At 47.9% G+C, this 16531-nt stretch overlaps 1 protein-coding gene across 1 annotated transcript in view; it reads left to right on the top strand.

The window, feature by feature from the left end:
• Positions 1-9974, top strand: part of psmd1 (proteasome 26S subunit, non-ATPase 1) — a 37884-nt gene extending 27910 nt beyond the window's left edge. The window contains exons 20-25 of the mRNA XM_060068098.1: positions 2349-2518; positions 4752-4844; positions 5612-5698; positions 7307-7582; positions 7872-8044; positions 9722-9974. Coding sequence (XP_059924081.1) covers positions 2349-2518; positions 4752-4844; positions 5612-5698; positions 7307-7582; positions 7872-8021 — 776 coding nt within the window. The 3' untranslated portion in view covers positions 8022-8044; positions 9722-9974. The remainder of the gene's footprint in view (positions 1-2348; positions 2519-4751; positions 4845-5611; positions 5699-7306; positions 7583-7871; positions 8045-9721) is intronic.
• Positions 9975-16531: the final 6557 nt, after the last annotated feature.

Genomic DNA, 16531 nt, shown 5'->3' on the forward strand with positions numbered 1-16531 from the left:
ACTTAACAACTCTACTGGTCATTGTTATTTATTATATGTCATCAATGCATATGCATTTTCTCAAATGGGGCATGCCATCACTCTTATCGGAGGAGTGACTTCTTCATCTTGCAGAGACTTGTTTGTTCCATTTTAGTTTAGATCGAGAAGTCATTTTGTCGTCAAGCAATTATTTGTTTCCCACTCGCCGACCAAGCATCTTTCGCCGACGCCCTGAACCTGCCAAGAAGACTCGCCAAGTCCAAAAACGCACATCCCCACATGAACACGCGCATACAATCAAATCACGGACCTCCACCTCGTTCTCGCGTGCGACTGCCAAGACTACCTCTGATTGTCTTGCCCATCCAGCAGCTCGGACACTCCTTTCCACCCCACGACCTCCACCATAACAACCACAGCTCCTCCACACATACACACACACACACACGCGCATTGTCCGTTTGAACCCGGTGCCAAGGCTGGGGCTTAAACCACACTCAAATCAGCGGACGATCTCGACCTCCTTCCTCCTCCGACAATAACAGGGCTGACTTCACTGCCGCTATATTTGCGTTTTTTGGGGGAGGGGGTTTCTGGGGTACGGCAATTGTATATGACAGGCGAAAGCCATTATGGAGCCGTTTACTGGTGTTCATTATCCACGATTCAGGTTTCAAGCCTCTCTCACACCTCCTTTCACACTAATCCCACTCTCTCTCCCTTGGTTCCTTCTGTCATCCTGTGTTCTGTCCTTCCCCTTCCTTGGCGGGAGATAGAGCCCTAATGAACAATGAGTAAAATGGATTCTGATTCTGTAATATGTGGGTTGCAGGTCGCTGCAGCTCAAACTCGGCCACATTCTTGTGCAACAAGCTCTTGACGAGATGCGCTGCTTCAATCCTGCATGCTGCAGTGTCTCATTTAGATCTCGTTTTCAAGCTTGTTTCCAACCGTCTGCCAACTGTACACGTGTGCTGCCGTATAGGGGGGCCAGGCGCTACCATTCTCCCACTTTGTAGGTGTTGACGTAGTCACACAACACCTTCTAGGAAACGCCACCCTCCAAGCCCCCCCCCCCCTCCTCAGTGGAATGAAAATTGGTCCACTAACCTAAATGAAACCGACGGGGAGAGGGTGGGGGGGGGGGGGGGGGGCCGGTGTTTGCCTGGCCTCCCGCACCACTCAAGGGCTCTCAACTCCTTCTCAAGTTGTGAAGAGACTCTCTACATCACACCAAACCAGTAAATCCACAGAGTTTGTCTGTTTTATCGCCGGCCGGGACGCCCGAGACGGCTCAGGAGGATTTGGCTCCGCGGGGAGACGGATCACCTTGGTGACCGCAGGAAGGAGGAGCAGAGGGCAGAGCGGGAGCTGTAGACGATTTATCTGCTATTGTTTTTCACTTTGGGAGGGTTTCTGTCAGCCCGGGACATGTCCCCTGAGGGGGGGGGGTCCTCCCTAGTAACCTTCTGTTGGCTATATAGTTGATGGCCTCCCGTATTCCTCCTCCTCTTTCCTCCTCACTTCCCGTCGCTCCTACCCAGCCCTCCTTCGACCAGGTCAAAGGAGGTCGGACGAGCCATTAACGTCTGCTATCTTGGCGGGGGCCATCAAAATCTATTATCGGCCCTGCTAAGTAACCACGGTAACGGGAATGATGGAACGAGCCGCGATCGGGCTGGGAGTCCTCCCGGCGGTCGGCTCGCGCCGTGTCACGGAGATGGAATGCTTTCTCCCCATTCCCCGCCTGGAAATAACAACTGGACCCCCCCCCGTTTTCATTACGGTTTCAAGTTGAATGGTGGAAGCGGTGGACGGGCGAATCTCTGGGTGTTGATGGAGTGGCGTCCTTGGCGCGTTCTCCGTTTGTCATTTAGGAGACCGAAGAGGCCCCGGCCCACCCAGGGCAAAGCCTTGACCTTCTCGAGGCGCGCCCCACCCTGATGACATCCCCCTATTAAATCCCAACTGCTGACGCCCAATACTGCTCCATTGTATTCTATGCTTTGGCGATGGGTGCCCAGCCAGGACGATGATACACTCGGCATGATGCATTCAGCTACACTTTCCCTGAGCAGGCTTGCAGTTGTGCAGGTGACGTGGTGTGGGGTGGGCTTCGATTAGAGCTGAAAAGTATCAACGTCAATATCTCTGACATCATGGACTTGGAAGTTGAAGGTGTTGTTGCAGATAGGGATTCGCAACACTGGTCCCAATGGCAAAAATCGCTTTTACTCAGAGGGGCAGAAGGAACTATCCTCGGGTTGTTGTAATGACGGCGACAGGTTGAACGACTTCAGTTCAGCAGGAGCTGTCATCGTTTTAAACTCATTGTCTAACCCCTCTTCTCCTCTCCTACGCTTCAGGGGGCCGCAACGTGACCATCTCCCTGCAGTCCAGGACGGGCCACACCCACATGCCGTCTGTGGTGGGCCTGCTGGTCTTCACCCAGTTCTGGTTCTGGTTCCCCCTGTCGCACTTCCTGTCGCTGGCCTTCACCCCCACCGCCATCATCGGCCTGAACAAGGACCTCAAGGTAGGGCTGCTCGATTATGGGGAAAATCATAATCACGATTATTTTGGTCCATATTGTATCCACGATTATTCAAACGATTATCTTTGAGTTTGAAAACATGTTGTATTTATTCACTTTGTAACTGAAAACTTTGAAATTCCGCCTTAAAGAAATACACAAAATGGTCAAAAATAAAATGTTCCCATCTAAAATGATATACTGATATGTGTGCAGCTGTTCTGTCCTTTCTATAAATCATTAAAAAAATAATAAAAAATAAATACAAAAAAGATCTGAAAACTCGATTATGTTAATTTTCTGATCGTTTGACGCTAAAATCGTAATCGCCATCAAAATTCGATTAATCGCCCAGCCCTGCTCACACAGCGGACCCATGATGTGGAGAAGAGCGAGGGTAATAACCCAAGAGTTATTCACACGTGAATCTGCGAGATTCACACAAATCCTTCTAAACGCCAGCGACCCGCTGCCAAACCCACACTGATTTGCCGCGGATACTCCCATGTCCAGACACAATTTTGGGAGAACCGCGGGGTTCGTGTCGTTTCCACATCTGCCTTCTCGGTCAGGTGGGCCAAGCCGATTGCGTAACAATATCCAGGCTTTGTATGGTTTTTCTGGAATTGATTTGGATTAAGTCACGGGGGGGGGGGGTTCAGGGGGGTTCAGGGTGTGCTTCAGTTGAATGGGAGTCGAGCTGTAGCAACTGGACTTAAAAGGTCTGATGTAGCTCAGACAACGTTTACAAGCGGAGGTACGAGTGAAACTAAACCCAAACATCTATAGATAGCGCGCGTGTTCCTCGTGGAGCTTGAAAAAAAAAACGGGCTCGGCCGAGGCGTGCATTTCGTTGTCCTGACGCGTTATCTCCGGCGCGGTGCTTGCCTGACCTCACCGTCGTCAGGCATTCGTCTTTATAAAAAGTCTGGCCTGTGGCTGCTCTCCCCGGGCCAACGGCAGCCTGGCACAGAGCCACCGGGCTGAAGGAGCGCCGCTGCCAGGGCCCGAGAGCAAGGCATGAGGGGCTTAAGGAGACATCAGCGGGGAATTAACTTGCCCCGCTGATTCAAAACCACCTGACACACAGGAGGAACTGTTATACACGCGCACGCACCAACACACACCAACACACACTGAACAACACACTGCGACCAACACACACCGACCCAGACACGAGCACCATATTATTCATGCGCACAGAAATAAAACTCGTTCTTTATTCTACTTTATAAGTGGTCGTCTCGACCTTTTTTTGATCTGCGAAAACAAAACTGCAGATATGCAGGCTGCAACTGTCAAAAAATGGAGTGCTTTCAATGCAGACCCTTGTGTTGTCTACCTCCCACACTTTATCGTTTAATTACTCTTGGAAGCTTCAGAAAAGCAACTTATTTCAGCCTAGTCATGAACGCCTTACCAGACACGGTGCAGATAATATTTGACATATTATCTCCCTAAATCCGTGATGTATTGGCACAATTATAACACCAACACGGTTGACAGAGTAACGTCGTTAATAATTCAACAATGTTTTTCTCTATTTTGGCACGACCTAGTCCACGGCTAAATGCGAAATGTGCCTGTAAATCCTGTAAATATGGACACGACGCCTGGACGAATTCAAATCCTGCACTGTTTATTTCAGAGTTGGAAAAATAAAATGAAAAGACCATAAGAGTGGAAGAGCTTATTAATGTGGTCGCTCTCACTACCTCGGTGTGCCAGTACGCCATAGAAGTGGGCCTTCTGTAACCACACGTCTCGACCATAGGGCTATGGGGGCTGTGTGTGTGTCCCCACCAGGAAAACTCCCCTCGCCGTCCCATGATCCGCTCTCCTTTCCCCGATCCGTGAAGGCCAAACTCTTAACTACATAGCATTTCAATTGACTGTCGCCGTACAAACTATTTCATTTACAGTTACTATATTTTTATTTTCTTCTAATTATTTCGTGCCTGGTATTCTATTTCCTTTACAGCTATTATTATTCTAATATTATTTGATTCTAATCATTTTCTTCCCAGTTTGTGTATCTCTTACCAATTTTATTTTTTATATTGCATCGTTGAAGGAGCCTGTCACTCGAGCTTTGAATTGCCAGCGGCTGCTTTTGTAATTGTTGCGAATAATGACAACAAACCATCTTGAATCTTGGACCAACGATCATACCCCATCCTCCCCGATGCCGTCCCTCCTCCCTAACCCGGGTCTCTGCCTTGTCTCCCTGCATTAGATGCCAAAGGTGCAGTACCGCTCCAACTGTAAGCCCTCCACGTTCGCCTACCCCCCCGCCCTGGAGGTGCCCAAGGAGAAGGAGAAGGAGAAGGTGAGCACCAGGGCTTCACTGGCCCCCCCCCCCCGGGGGCACTGGGCAGAGCACCAGACTCCACTGGACTCTGTTTGTTGTATTTACATGTGTCCGAGCAGACGTGCCCCACGGTGTAGTGATGGTGGAGTAAATATTTGCATGTACTTTATTTTGTTATGTTTGGTGCTGCGTGCGAGTGATTTTTATTTAAATGGTATTTATTTACTCTTCCGGGGCTGGCAGTTCCTCTGGGGATTATTTGACAACTAAAGATTGCTTTCAGGCGTATGGCTGGGAGATGTTGTGTTCCGCTGTTTATCTGAGTTCAAGAGGATGTGAGCCTGGACTGGGGATTTGATTGATTTTAAAGGCTTGCATTGTGATAACTTCTTTGGTGTGTGTGTGTGTGTGTGTGTGTGTGTGTGTGTGTGTGTGTGTGTGTGTGTGTGTGTGTGTGTGTGTGTGTGTGTGTGTGTGTGTGTGTGTGTCTTTCCCTTTCTCTTTCTCTCCTGCCCTCTCTCTACCTCCCTCCCTCCTTCTCTGTGTCTCCCTCCCTCCCTCTGTGTGTGTGTGTGTGTGTCTCTTTCCCTTTCTCTTTCTCTCCTGCCCTCTCTCTACCTCCCTCCCTCCTTCTCTGTGTCTCCCTCCCTCTGTGTGTGTGTGTGTGTGTCTCTCGCTCTGTCTCTTTCTCGCCTTCCCTCTCTCGCCCTCTCTCTTCCTCCCTCCCTCTCTGTGTGTGTGTGTGTGTGTGTGTCTCTCTCTCTCTCTCTCTTTCTCTATGCCAGGTCTCCACCGCCGTTCTCTCCATCACAGCCAAGGCCAAGAAGAAGGAGAAGGAGAAGAAAGAGAAGGAGGAAGAGAAGATGGAAGTGGTGAGTCTGAAACCCTAAACCCTCCTTGAGGAGCAGTCCTCCGTGCCTCTCCCGGGTTGGCTGCGGAGCTCTTGGAGCCGAGCGGGGAAGTCGATCATAAAGCCAGATAATAAACCCTGGGCAGACGTTTCACGTGTCACGGAAGCTGAACAAACAGACAGGTCCAGCGGGGCGTGAAGCGCTTTCAAGTCCCGGGCCGGCGCTCGTACTTTCATAGGTTCTCCGATCCCATCATGGGTTTACTTAACGGAACATCATTCCGCACCATGACAGCGGGTAGAGTCAACAGATGGACCCCGGTTACTGGGTCAGTGGAGTCCACCCGTCGCCGGGGAATTAAACTCCAGTTTCACCGTGCGCACGTTTAGGAATGGATACCGTGCAGCGAAAATGAAATTAGTTCTTCCAGTACTGTAATAGTTTTGGTTTCCCGTAGGGATAAAAGATGAGCGCTGGCAAAAGCTTGAGCGCATCGCAGTGTCTAGAAGCAATCAATTGCGGCAATATTGAAATGGCTCACAAGTACCGGAGGCTTAAACTCAGCGGAAATAAACAATCCGTCGTTGACACGGATATCTTCTTTCACTCGCTGACGTTTCTGGGGCCTGAGTGGCCAGATTTGAGCTCAATCCCTTGCTTGGTTCTTAGAGCCTTCTTGGTCTGTGCTTTCTACACATGTTCTCTCACACACACCAACGCGGACATTTGACCTCTCCCCCTGCCTCTCCCGTACGTCTGACTGGTCGCCCCCCACCCCCTGTATCAACAGATCAATATCGTGGTCCACTTGCTATCGCTTTCACTGGGTTGTCCCGTTAGTATTTACCACCTGCACGCTGCATTGCCTTGGCAAGTCTCTTTCTCTCTCTCTACCTCTCTCTGTGGTCTTGAGAGACGGGACTGTAGATGGGTCCGGTTCAAGGCCCAGTCGTTCCAACACACATGCTGGGGTCATCGGGTGCGGAAGCCAGGTTCAGCTGATCTAGATGTAGCCTGAACGGATGCAAGCTCGATTGCATTATCCTTAATGAGGAATTAGTTTGTTTTGAGGATGGTTCAGTCACTAATGTCTATTGTATTGTAGAGAGCTTGGTCCATAAGGCAGCTTAGTCTGAGCCTCTAGCGCCTCACACACACTCACACGTCCCCCATTCACGTCGGTTTACTGCAAATCACAGAAAAGTCTGCGACGCGTCCCAAAGCCGAGATATTTACGGCCCTTAGATCTCCCAATGGAAAACCGATGTGTCTACTCAAAGGAGCGAGGTGATTCACAGCGCTGCCGTGAAAATATGGTGTCCCCGGGAAAGGGTTTCACGGTCTCGGCTTCAGCTGTCTTCCACATGCTGGCTCATAATGACAGATTGGAAAAGCGTAGAAAAAATAGGTACAAACTGTACTCGTTTACTTGTAAAATAAGATATTGACCCAAAGACAACTCTTGCAAGGGAAGGGTGAAAAAAAAACCGTCCAGTTGACACCAGGAGGGAACGCCGGTCAGAGCGGCACCGACAGCATAGAGTAACAACGCGCTGCCTCGGGAGAACCGGGCTGGGAGGGCAGCCGGGCGCTGACGGGTGCGGTCTGTGCGCGTTTCTCGTGTTTCAGGAGGTCCAGGAGGCTGACAAGGAGAAGAAGGACGAGAAGAAGGAAGAGAAGAAGGACGAGAAGAAGGAAGACGAGAAGAAGAAGGACGAGAAGAAGGAGGACGAGAAGGAGAAGGAAAAGGAGAAAGAGAAGGAGAAGGAAAAGGAGAAAGAGAAGGAGAAGAAGAAGGAGCCCGAGCCCAGCTTCCAGCTCCTGGAGAACCCAGCCAGGGTGATGCCGGCCCAGCTCAAAGTCCTGATCATGCCAGACACCTGCCGCTACCAGCCCTTCAAACCGGTACCACAAAACACTTCCATCTGCGCGTCCCTCTCTGCGCCCTTTGTATACCCCTGTCCCTCTTGTTTATGTGCGTTTGTCAATATATTTGTTTTGGAGTGTGGTTGGATTCTTTGTGTATTTATTTATTTTTTTTATAAACTTTCTTTTCAGATTTTCAGATATACGTAAAATACAAAAAGTGAAAACACTAAACTGACAATCCCCATCCTCCTCCTAGTGTCTGAAGTGGCGCCCGCCGGGTACTCGCCTCTCATTGGTCGTTTGTCTTTCTCCCCCCCCCCCCCAGCTGCACACGGGCGGCATCATCATCATGAAGGACACCAGTGAGGAGGAGGAGGAGGAGCTGGTGGAGCCCGTCTCCGCCCACGGACCCAAGATCGAAGAGGAGGAACAGGAGCCCGAGGCCCCGGAGCCCTTCGAGTACATCGACGAGTAGGGCCAGCGACGGAGTCCGTGAAGGTACCGCGCTGGAGCCCGGCTCCATGAGCACAACAGAATGCCTTTATTGTCACTGCATTTTTTTTTTTTACAGTACAACGAAACTGGAGAGCTTCTCCAGTAAGGTGCCTCATTAAACATTGAAAACGCATTCCACCCTTCACCCAATACACACACACACACAATGCCCAAACACCCAATACACACACACACCCAATACACACACGATGCACACACACAATGCACACACACACAATGCACACACGCCCATACACAGATATGTATATCATGGGCTACATCATTCTACATCATGAGCCTGGGGTCTTTAGTCCATGCTGATTTCTTGACTGGCGATGGCTGTGTTTTGCAGCACATTGAACGGGCCTACTTATGTATGAAACGGGCTCTATGAACATAGTCTAGTATTATTGGCTTCTACGTGTACTCCAGTAACCCTCTCAGTAACTGCCCTGCACCCATCTCCTCTTTAAGCCAGTCATCTCTGTATTTAACGTCCGTCAAGACACGGTGAAGGTAGAAGCTCTCCGGCCTCTGGCTGTCTTAAAGCTGCACCTTGTCACTTCTCTCCCTGCATTCTCCCTCTGAGACGCCTGTTTAGTGACTAATGAATACAGCCACAGCGCAGTCAACCAGGCGATGTCATCATCTCTGAATCACTTTGGTCCGGGAATAAAAATACAGTGATGACCGCAGAATAAATATTTGTGGGTTTAATAATCTGCCCCAGCAAAATGGGGAGTATCGTATTGCATGAGTAGGTCATGAAGCTTACCTTGCTAGCGATCTGGGCTCTGTTGTTCACACATGTTGGCTCTAGCCCGCCCCCTCCCCGGCGTGACCTCGCGCCGTCTGATCCATCACTCATTTGGGGAATGTAAACGGAGGCTTCTCCATCCAGACGGCAGCTCCCAGGGCACGGCCACCTGCTGCACTTAGCGCTGTTAGCTCTGCATCAGCTGGGAGCTAGCTAACCTCCCATGTAGCCTTTAGAGACGGATGAGGTGTCGACTTCCAAATTAGGTCTTGCTTACACCGTACGTCTTGGCTTTATTAAATGCAGGAGCTCCAAGGCGAATCAAACAATTGAGACTAGGCTTGTTGTAAAACACACGGTGCTGGTGTTTATTTCTTTTAAAGCACTTGCTGAGTATGTCTCGGTGCCAACAAGGATCATCGGGGGTAGAGTAGACCGAGAGATACTGCAACGTTTCCAGTGTTTACCTAGAGGCAGTTGGTTTACAGACGGAGGGAGGCTGTGTCATCTAGACCCAGTTTCGACTGCGTCGAGATAAAACGGAGATGGATCGCGGCTGCATCTGAAATACACATGCACCTCAAGATGCGCATCTTCAGCTCTATTCAGAGCCGACTTGACTTCCTCCACTCAGTATGCAAATACCTCCCCCCCCCCCCCCCCCCCCCCCCCTCACCCATTTTATCAAAACAGCTTTAGAGCTCTGCTCCAAACAAGTTGGCTGGCTTGCTGGAGATGGGATTTCGACTGATTCGGTTGCCCTGAAATATGGCCACATCCCACTTTTTCATATGTATAGGAAGAAACCCATTTAGTGGGTCAAAGAGCAGAACCACCCATCTGTGGTGCTGGGTGAAATGTCCCTCATCCGTGCTGTTATTTTGAAGGAAAGAAACTCACTCCTTTTCCTCTCCGTTTCTCAGGTGGTGTTCCTATGTGTCTGATGACGGAAGAGCCCAGCATGTGTACCCCTACCCCCCCCCCCCTCTGTTCCCCTCGGGTCATCGTTCCTCCATACCTCTCCCGCCACCACCACCACCACCACCAACATTTCCTCCTCTTTTACACGTTCCTTCTTTGTCCTGTTCTGCTTAGTCGGGCAGGGAACATTTTACATTATGTTGCGCAAAAATGGTTTAATTTTCTGTCTCTGCAATAAAAAATATCTTTATTGGAGATTTCCGTGTTTTTTGTTTATTAACCCTTCTTACATCGAGGTGGATAGAAGCATATGATTAATCGGTTGGTATAAGTTTGCCTGTTGGTTACTCAGCATCTTGTTTCAAACTAAAATGCAACTGAATTGTCATCAAGAACCAGTGCTTTACTCTTACTAAACTGGGGTTGATTACATGGCATTCATAGGTTCATGTTACAAAATGCATTGCTTCTTCCAAGTGTTAACTTGCACTAAATTCAAAGATTAGCCTAAACCTCTGCATAGTCCTGCGAGTACACCCAGACTATTCATAAGACACCATACCTGTTGTGGTGGAAGGTAGACTCACTAGTCATCTAGCCATCATGTCAATTCAACCTGATGAGAGTAGGTTGCCTAGAACGAGAAGCCACTAAACCAAAGATTGACCAAGGACCATACCTTTTTATACCCTTTCAAAAATAAATTAAACAAAAAAACGTTTCTATCTACTGGTACAGGCCACTGTGAGGTTTGAACCCAGAACCGTATACTGAAAAGAAGCTTCAGCGCTTGTCAATGAGATCACCACTTTCTCTTCAGGGGCCAACATACAGTATGTTCATGAGTACGGTCTTCAATTAAAAAATAATCAAGGTAAATAACTGCACTTACATCTGTGCATTAAGTTCAGACCTACCGTAGTTTTTTTTTTAATTGGTTCATATTGTTCCTGGAAAAAAAAAAAGGTTCTCTGAATGTGAGGATATTTTTATCCGAGTATAAATCTGGTAATCTACTGTGCCATTTGGTAACATCTCCCCATTCATCAAATATTATGTACATTATGGCTAGACATGGCTCACATGTCTTGCCTCGCCCAATATTAGTCATGGTAGAATGTAAAACAAGATATTTCCCCTGCAAACCTCTTCAACATTCCTCAACCTTTCTTCACGGTGGAGCAGATAGGCTGGGAATGCGCTGAAGAAGAGGATGCGTTGGCTTACACTGCGCTGAAGTGCATGTTGATGTCAGCCCATCATTCATGATTACCTCTCACCAGCTGAATATCACATCCAGTGGAGCTGAATGGATCGCTCAAGTGCGCTCATGGGGAACTTTTAGTCTGCATCAGCCCCTCTATACTGTAGTGGGGGTCTATAAAATGTGCCAGTGTCAACGCTGCAGACAACCGTCCTGAGTCACAGCACTTTCCTACCCTTGCAGTAACTGTGCTCACACGTGTCGCCCAGTCCCGGCCATCCGCACATACACAGCGAACCCTTTTGGCAGGACGAGATATTTAGTTCCAGTGTCCCCGCTCCCACCCCGAGCCCCCGCACAGTTCGTAATGCTTCTTTCTGTCAGAGCGAGATGAGAGATTGACCAAAACCCTGACTTAACTTCCCGTACGTCCTAATTCAGCGGCGACCTCGATGGGCCCGCGGTCTTGGCTCGTTGTTAGCTGCGTGTGTAGCTTCTGAATCATAGAGTCCATAAGAATGTACGTTTTTTCCAAAGACAATTTTTACTCTATTTTTTTTTTCATTCATCTTATTCAAAATGTCTCAAGTGTATTTTTAAGGAGGTGGTTTTATTACATTCTCACCTACTTTTTTTTTTAAGCAGTACCACTTTTGGGCCAAGACTTAATCAGGAGCCATAATAGCGTGTAGCAGCCAGACCATCAGAACTAAAGATACAACTCATTAAAGGCTGAATCAAATCAAGGAGAAATGTATGATTTCGTTTTTCAAGAATCCCGTTTTATCTTACATTCTTTCATGAGAATTGATCTAAGAAGATATATGAGGATTCTTCAAATATATTTTGGTGAATATAAGTTGTTTGTAACTTTCCAAGTAAATTAATCTTAGGGAAAAAAACGCTATAATTTTTTTGTTCTTGGGATGCTTTGTTGAACATGCTCTTTTCCAGTTTATTCAAAAGCAGGCTGGTTAACAGTACTACTGTTGACCTTATTATCTATAATTATTTATTGATTCAACATGTCTTGTTATTCTGGAGTATATTTAGCCAATTTGCATTGTTAAGTGACAAGTTCAAGCTACTTTAAACGGGTCCATTTATTTTTATTTACATTATGCTCATTAGAGTCTAGGATGAGTTGACTGAGAATACTTCTGCGTGACGACATCGGCTGTTGTTACAGGAGCAGAACTGGGTTGACCTTTGTGATGCTCTGTTCAACTTCTGCTTTTTAGGAAGTCACAAACCAAGTAGTCAGCCGCCCCCCATAACCCTAATCGTTAGGGATCTACGTATCCATACAAGGCGAAAACCAAAAAAAAAAAGATCCCTCTTGTTTGTCCAGAGAGGCACACTGACAGCCTCACACCGGCCCTGGACTGGTTCCCTCACCGTCTGTCAGTGAACCAGCGGGTCGGTTTATAGGGGGAAAAAGTGGAAGGTGGTATGGGGGGGGGGGGGGGGGGGGGGGCTGAGGTGGCGGTGTTGAAGGTGCGGGCTGACGGATGGAGAACGGTTCCGTGTGTGCAGTTGCCCGTGTGGTCTATGGAACCAACAAAGAGCGAGTTAGCGTCGATGAAAGAACCGCGGTTCAGCCGCTCTGTTGATGTTGTGCTTGAGCAGCAAACAGGCCAGACGATCCAGGCTGATGTTGACCAGGGCAGGCTGTCCGGACTGTCTGCCCCAGACTGTTTTTTATCCCTTTCAGTCGAGGGGTTATGGACCATCGAGTGATTTGTTTGCAGGGTCGTGATGGAGCTCTGGCCCGGGCCAGAGCTTTCTTCCTTCCCTTGACTGGAGTTCACATGACACAGAGACAGGGTAATTGTGCTTTTTGGGCCCGCTTTCTTTCGGACCGTCATGTGTTTTCTTGCTATTCCCCAGCCTCCCCAAAAGATAGAGGACCTCCCAAGTGGGAGGCTATTTACTTTATATTCAAAGCAAAATAAAGTCTTTCCAAAGGCAGATTTCAAGCATATACCTCATTAAACATTCAAACGTTAATGTTTTCATGGATGGAACGCACAAAAAGACGATAGTGTTTGGACAAGGTGGTGAAGTGGCTCTTAAGACATAACATACATTCCACCATTGCTCAGATGGTTGGCCAGACATTTGAGGCTTACGGGAACCGCCTGGTCCATACTCTTGTTTTGAATATGAATACCAAGAAGGTATGTATGAGGTGAGTGTTGCTCCTTTTGAAATCATGCTTGGTTTCAAAAAGCTGGTGGGCAAAACGTTTCCTCAAGGATCTGCAAAATTTACTCATGCTCTTACTAAACACGGTAATATCCGTTGTTTTTTGGAAGGATGATTCATTATTTTCCAAGGTTTGGTCAGCCTCATCATTTTCGAGTTGTGAATCTGGCTGGTGAATGTACAGTAACATATTTTGGATGTAGGTTTTGTTTAACACGTTGGTTTGTTGAAGGGGAAGTCCGTGTTGTTGAGAAACACAACTCTTTGGTCGGGTAAATTGGCTTGAATTTGAATGAAGATTGGCTGCTCACACGCAAGGTCGCTCACCCATGTTCGGTGGGCTGGGATTAGCTCTGATTGCGGTCCTCCTCTGAAACATAAGCAGCAGCTCTTTCTCAGGAGCGCCGGGGCTGCAGCCTACGGGGAGAGGGGACAGGGGAGAGGGGAAGAACGAGGATGTTCTACAGTCAGGGGGACAGAGCTTAGCCCCTCAGCAACAGCAGACATATAGTATTGTTAAGGAACAGCATGGACTGAGCGTGTCGAGCCACCCGGCCCCCCCACTGCAGTCAACACAGTCCTCGGTGTGTGGGCCGACACTCACCATCACTAGCTGCTCTGCCACTTAGAGAGAACGACAACAATGAGGGCCCGATGCATGCGTTGGAGAGGGCTGCTGCACACCTGTCTCCCTCTGCAATCACTGGCGTCCATCGCTAGCCCCTAGCCCTGGACGTGTCGAATTTGCACGCTAAGATTTAGAACCCTATTCAAGCGCCCTGACTAGGCTCCTTTCCTCCGATGAATGGTCATCTCCTTGAAGCCCTCTGTCAGAGTGGTTGAGTTCAAGTGAGGAGGAGTGAGAGAGTCGTCAGTGAACGGGGGCAGCTGAGCGAGATAGAGTGAGGGCAAGCAGTCTGGCCTTAGTGGTTCACCGAAAGAAACAAGCAGCATGGTTGCTTAGAGGTTGCTTGCGGGTGGCTTAGAGGTGACATGTTCAGCACAAGACAGAACTTCATGGGCCTCATCCAACTTTTTCGTCGGTAAACAATGAATATCTCCTTTCTTGTCCGAAGCGCTCTTGTGCAAGAACTACTTGTTCTTTAATTAGGCCTGAAAGCAACACCAGAAATCATGATTTCTCTTCAAAGAACCTTCCTAACTCCCTGCCGGCCATGTACAGTAACTGACCCTTATGCAACGAAAGGCCAGAAACAGAAATCAGTGATCAATGGAGTATTAAACTAAAGAGCTGCCCAACAGAAACGCTGCCGTTCCAGCCTCACTGTTCCACAGCTGTCCCTAGAACAAGGCTCTGTGTTCCGTGAGTCCAGGAACAGCTGGAGAGCAGACCTGGTTCTGGATAGGGGGGGGAGACCTATCTCCGGGGAGAGCTTCGCTCCTCAAAACATAAACGTTCTCTCCTTGAAGGCGGACGGCTTTCAACACCGGCCCATTCGAGGGAAGCCGCGATGACGTAAATACCAGACATGGAATGAAGATCAAGACTGTTGTGTGTGTGTGTGTGTGTGTGTTTGTGTTTTGGGGGAAGAGGATGACACCATTTTAACACACTGACTCCCAATCCTCGGAGCGTTGAGTCAGAATGAGGTGCGGAGGAAGAATGCGGACAACACGAGAGCCAGTGCCTCTCTTCATTCATCATGTGCATTCAGAGCCAAACAGCCAAACAGTTTGGATTCCACACACAATGCCGGTTCCAGAAGGTGAAACCAGAGCCCCCTTGTGCGAGCAGCACGGCTACCACCACCACCACCACCACCACCCCCCCTAGCTGCTCGGGTGTTTAAAGCCCCGCTAGCTCCTTCCAGATCCACCGGGTGGAGTGTAGCTTTTCTCTTCTTCCATCGGAAGTGTCTCAAAGTTATCAGCCGGTTTCCCAGCTCTCTAACATGACATGGAGGGCTGCAGGTGGGTTTGTGCCATATTTTGGCGCTTTTTGAGAACAATTGAGCAACTTTGCTGTTGTGGGGGGGTCAATTTGCCAGCAGACATCCATCCCTACCGGAACTACAACGGCTGAAATAAAACGAGTAACGTACACATATATTGTACTGCCTTCTTGGATTTACTTTTTATGAATTTATTAATATGAATATGAATATATAATATATAGGTATATTAATTCTTTAAATTGAAATAAGAGGTCAATTAAATTTAGTTAGGAGCATGTCTTCCTCAACGCGACGCGGAGAGCGCTCTGATCGGCGCGGCGGCTGCATTCTGGAGCCGCTGGCAGGCGCAGTGTTCCGTGGCGGCAGTTGGATGCTGCGGTCCAGAGCGCCGCTCCTTAATGGACCGCGGCCTCTCACTGTTTTCTGCACATAGCGTTTTTATTGAGGAAAACCTCTCCAGCTGCGATCCTCCGTTTCTCTACAGGGGAGCGGACCACAGACTTCCTGGAACAAGCCCGGTGGCCGGTACCCGGGGGCCCCTTGAGCCATGGTATCGCCGCTTGACACGTTGCCGTGCGTTGGGTTGAAAGCTATGCCTGCGTGCCCTCGACTGAGGTCTAGCTTGCCTTCAGGGCTCTTTTTTGTGAATAGGCAGGCCTCAAAAGATGACGCCTAGTCGGTTATGTTTGCATCAAATATGTACAATAATCATTAAGTTTACGTGTGTAGTTATTTGTATGACTATAGCATGTAGGCCTACTTTAAAACAACTTGATGTTATTCTTAATCTTTAAAGCAATATGCAACATATACATCAACGTTACAATACAATCTTTCTGTCAATTAGATTATATAGGATGCTTTTATCCGCAGTCTTATACAACTGTGCGTAAGTGCATATATAAGTATGGGTGGCCCTGAGGGAGTAGAACTCCTAATCCTGATAGCGCCGAGGTAGACAGGACATAAATAAGGCATAAAATACCTGCCAAATGAAAGTCACATTCAAGTTATTCACACGGGAATATTTCCATATTTTCTTTTTCCACTTGGGTCTTGGAAGGTGCATACTTGATGTGTCATGGGTTAGCCAAAAACATCATTTTATAGTTCATGAACTGTATAACTAATTCTATTTTTCTCAATTTAAATGGAATTTAGTTTTTGCACTACATAAATCAAATATTTCATAATTTATTATAGTTAATCCATTGTATTCCATATTAAATAGCAGAAGGTTTGGCTTATTAATAAGATAATGGAATATTTTCTGGAGTATAAACCTTTGGTTTAGAAAAGACTAAAGAGTCAAGTATGACAGAGCTTAACTTTTTAACTAAGGTAACTAGGCCTCTACCAGAAGCCTAATAATTCCTTTTTTGTATCAGGTCTAGTTCAATATAAAAGAGAAAAAACTGGAAGACATAACAGCTGACATAAACGTATGTGCTTGAATGCTTCACCACAAATGAACTCGTCACAAG

This window comes from Gadus macrocephalus, chromosome 12, assembly GCF_031168955.1.
Source record: "Gadus macrocephalus chromosome 12, ASM3116895v1".
NCBI classification, from domain to species: domain Eukaryota; kingdom Metazoa; phylum Chordata; class Actinopteri; order Gadiformes; family Gadidae; genus Gadus; species Gadus macrocephalus.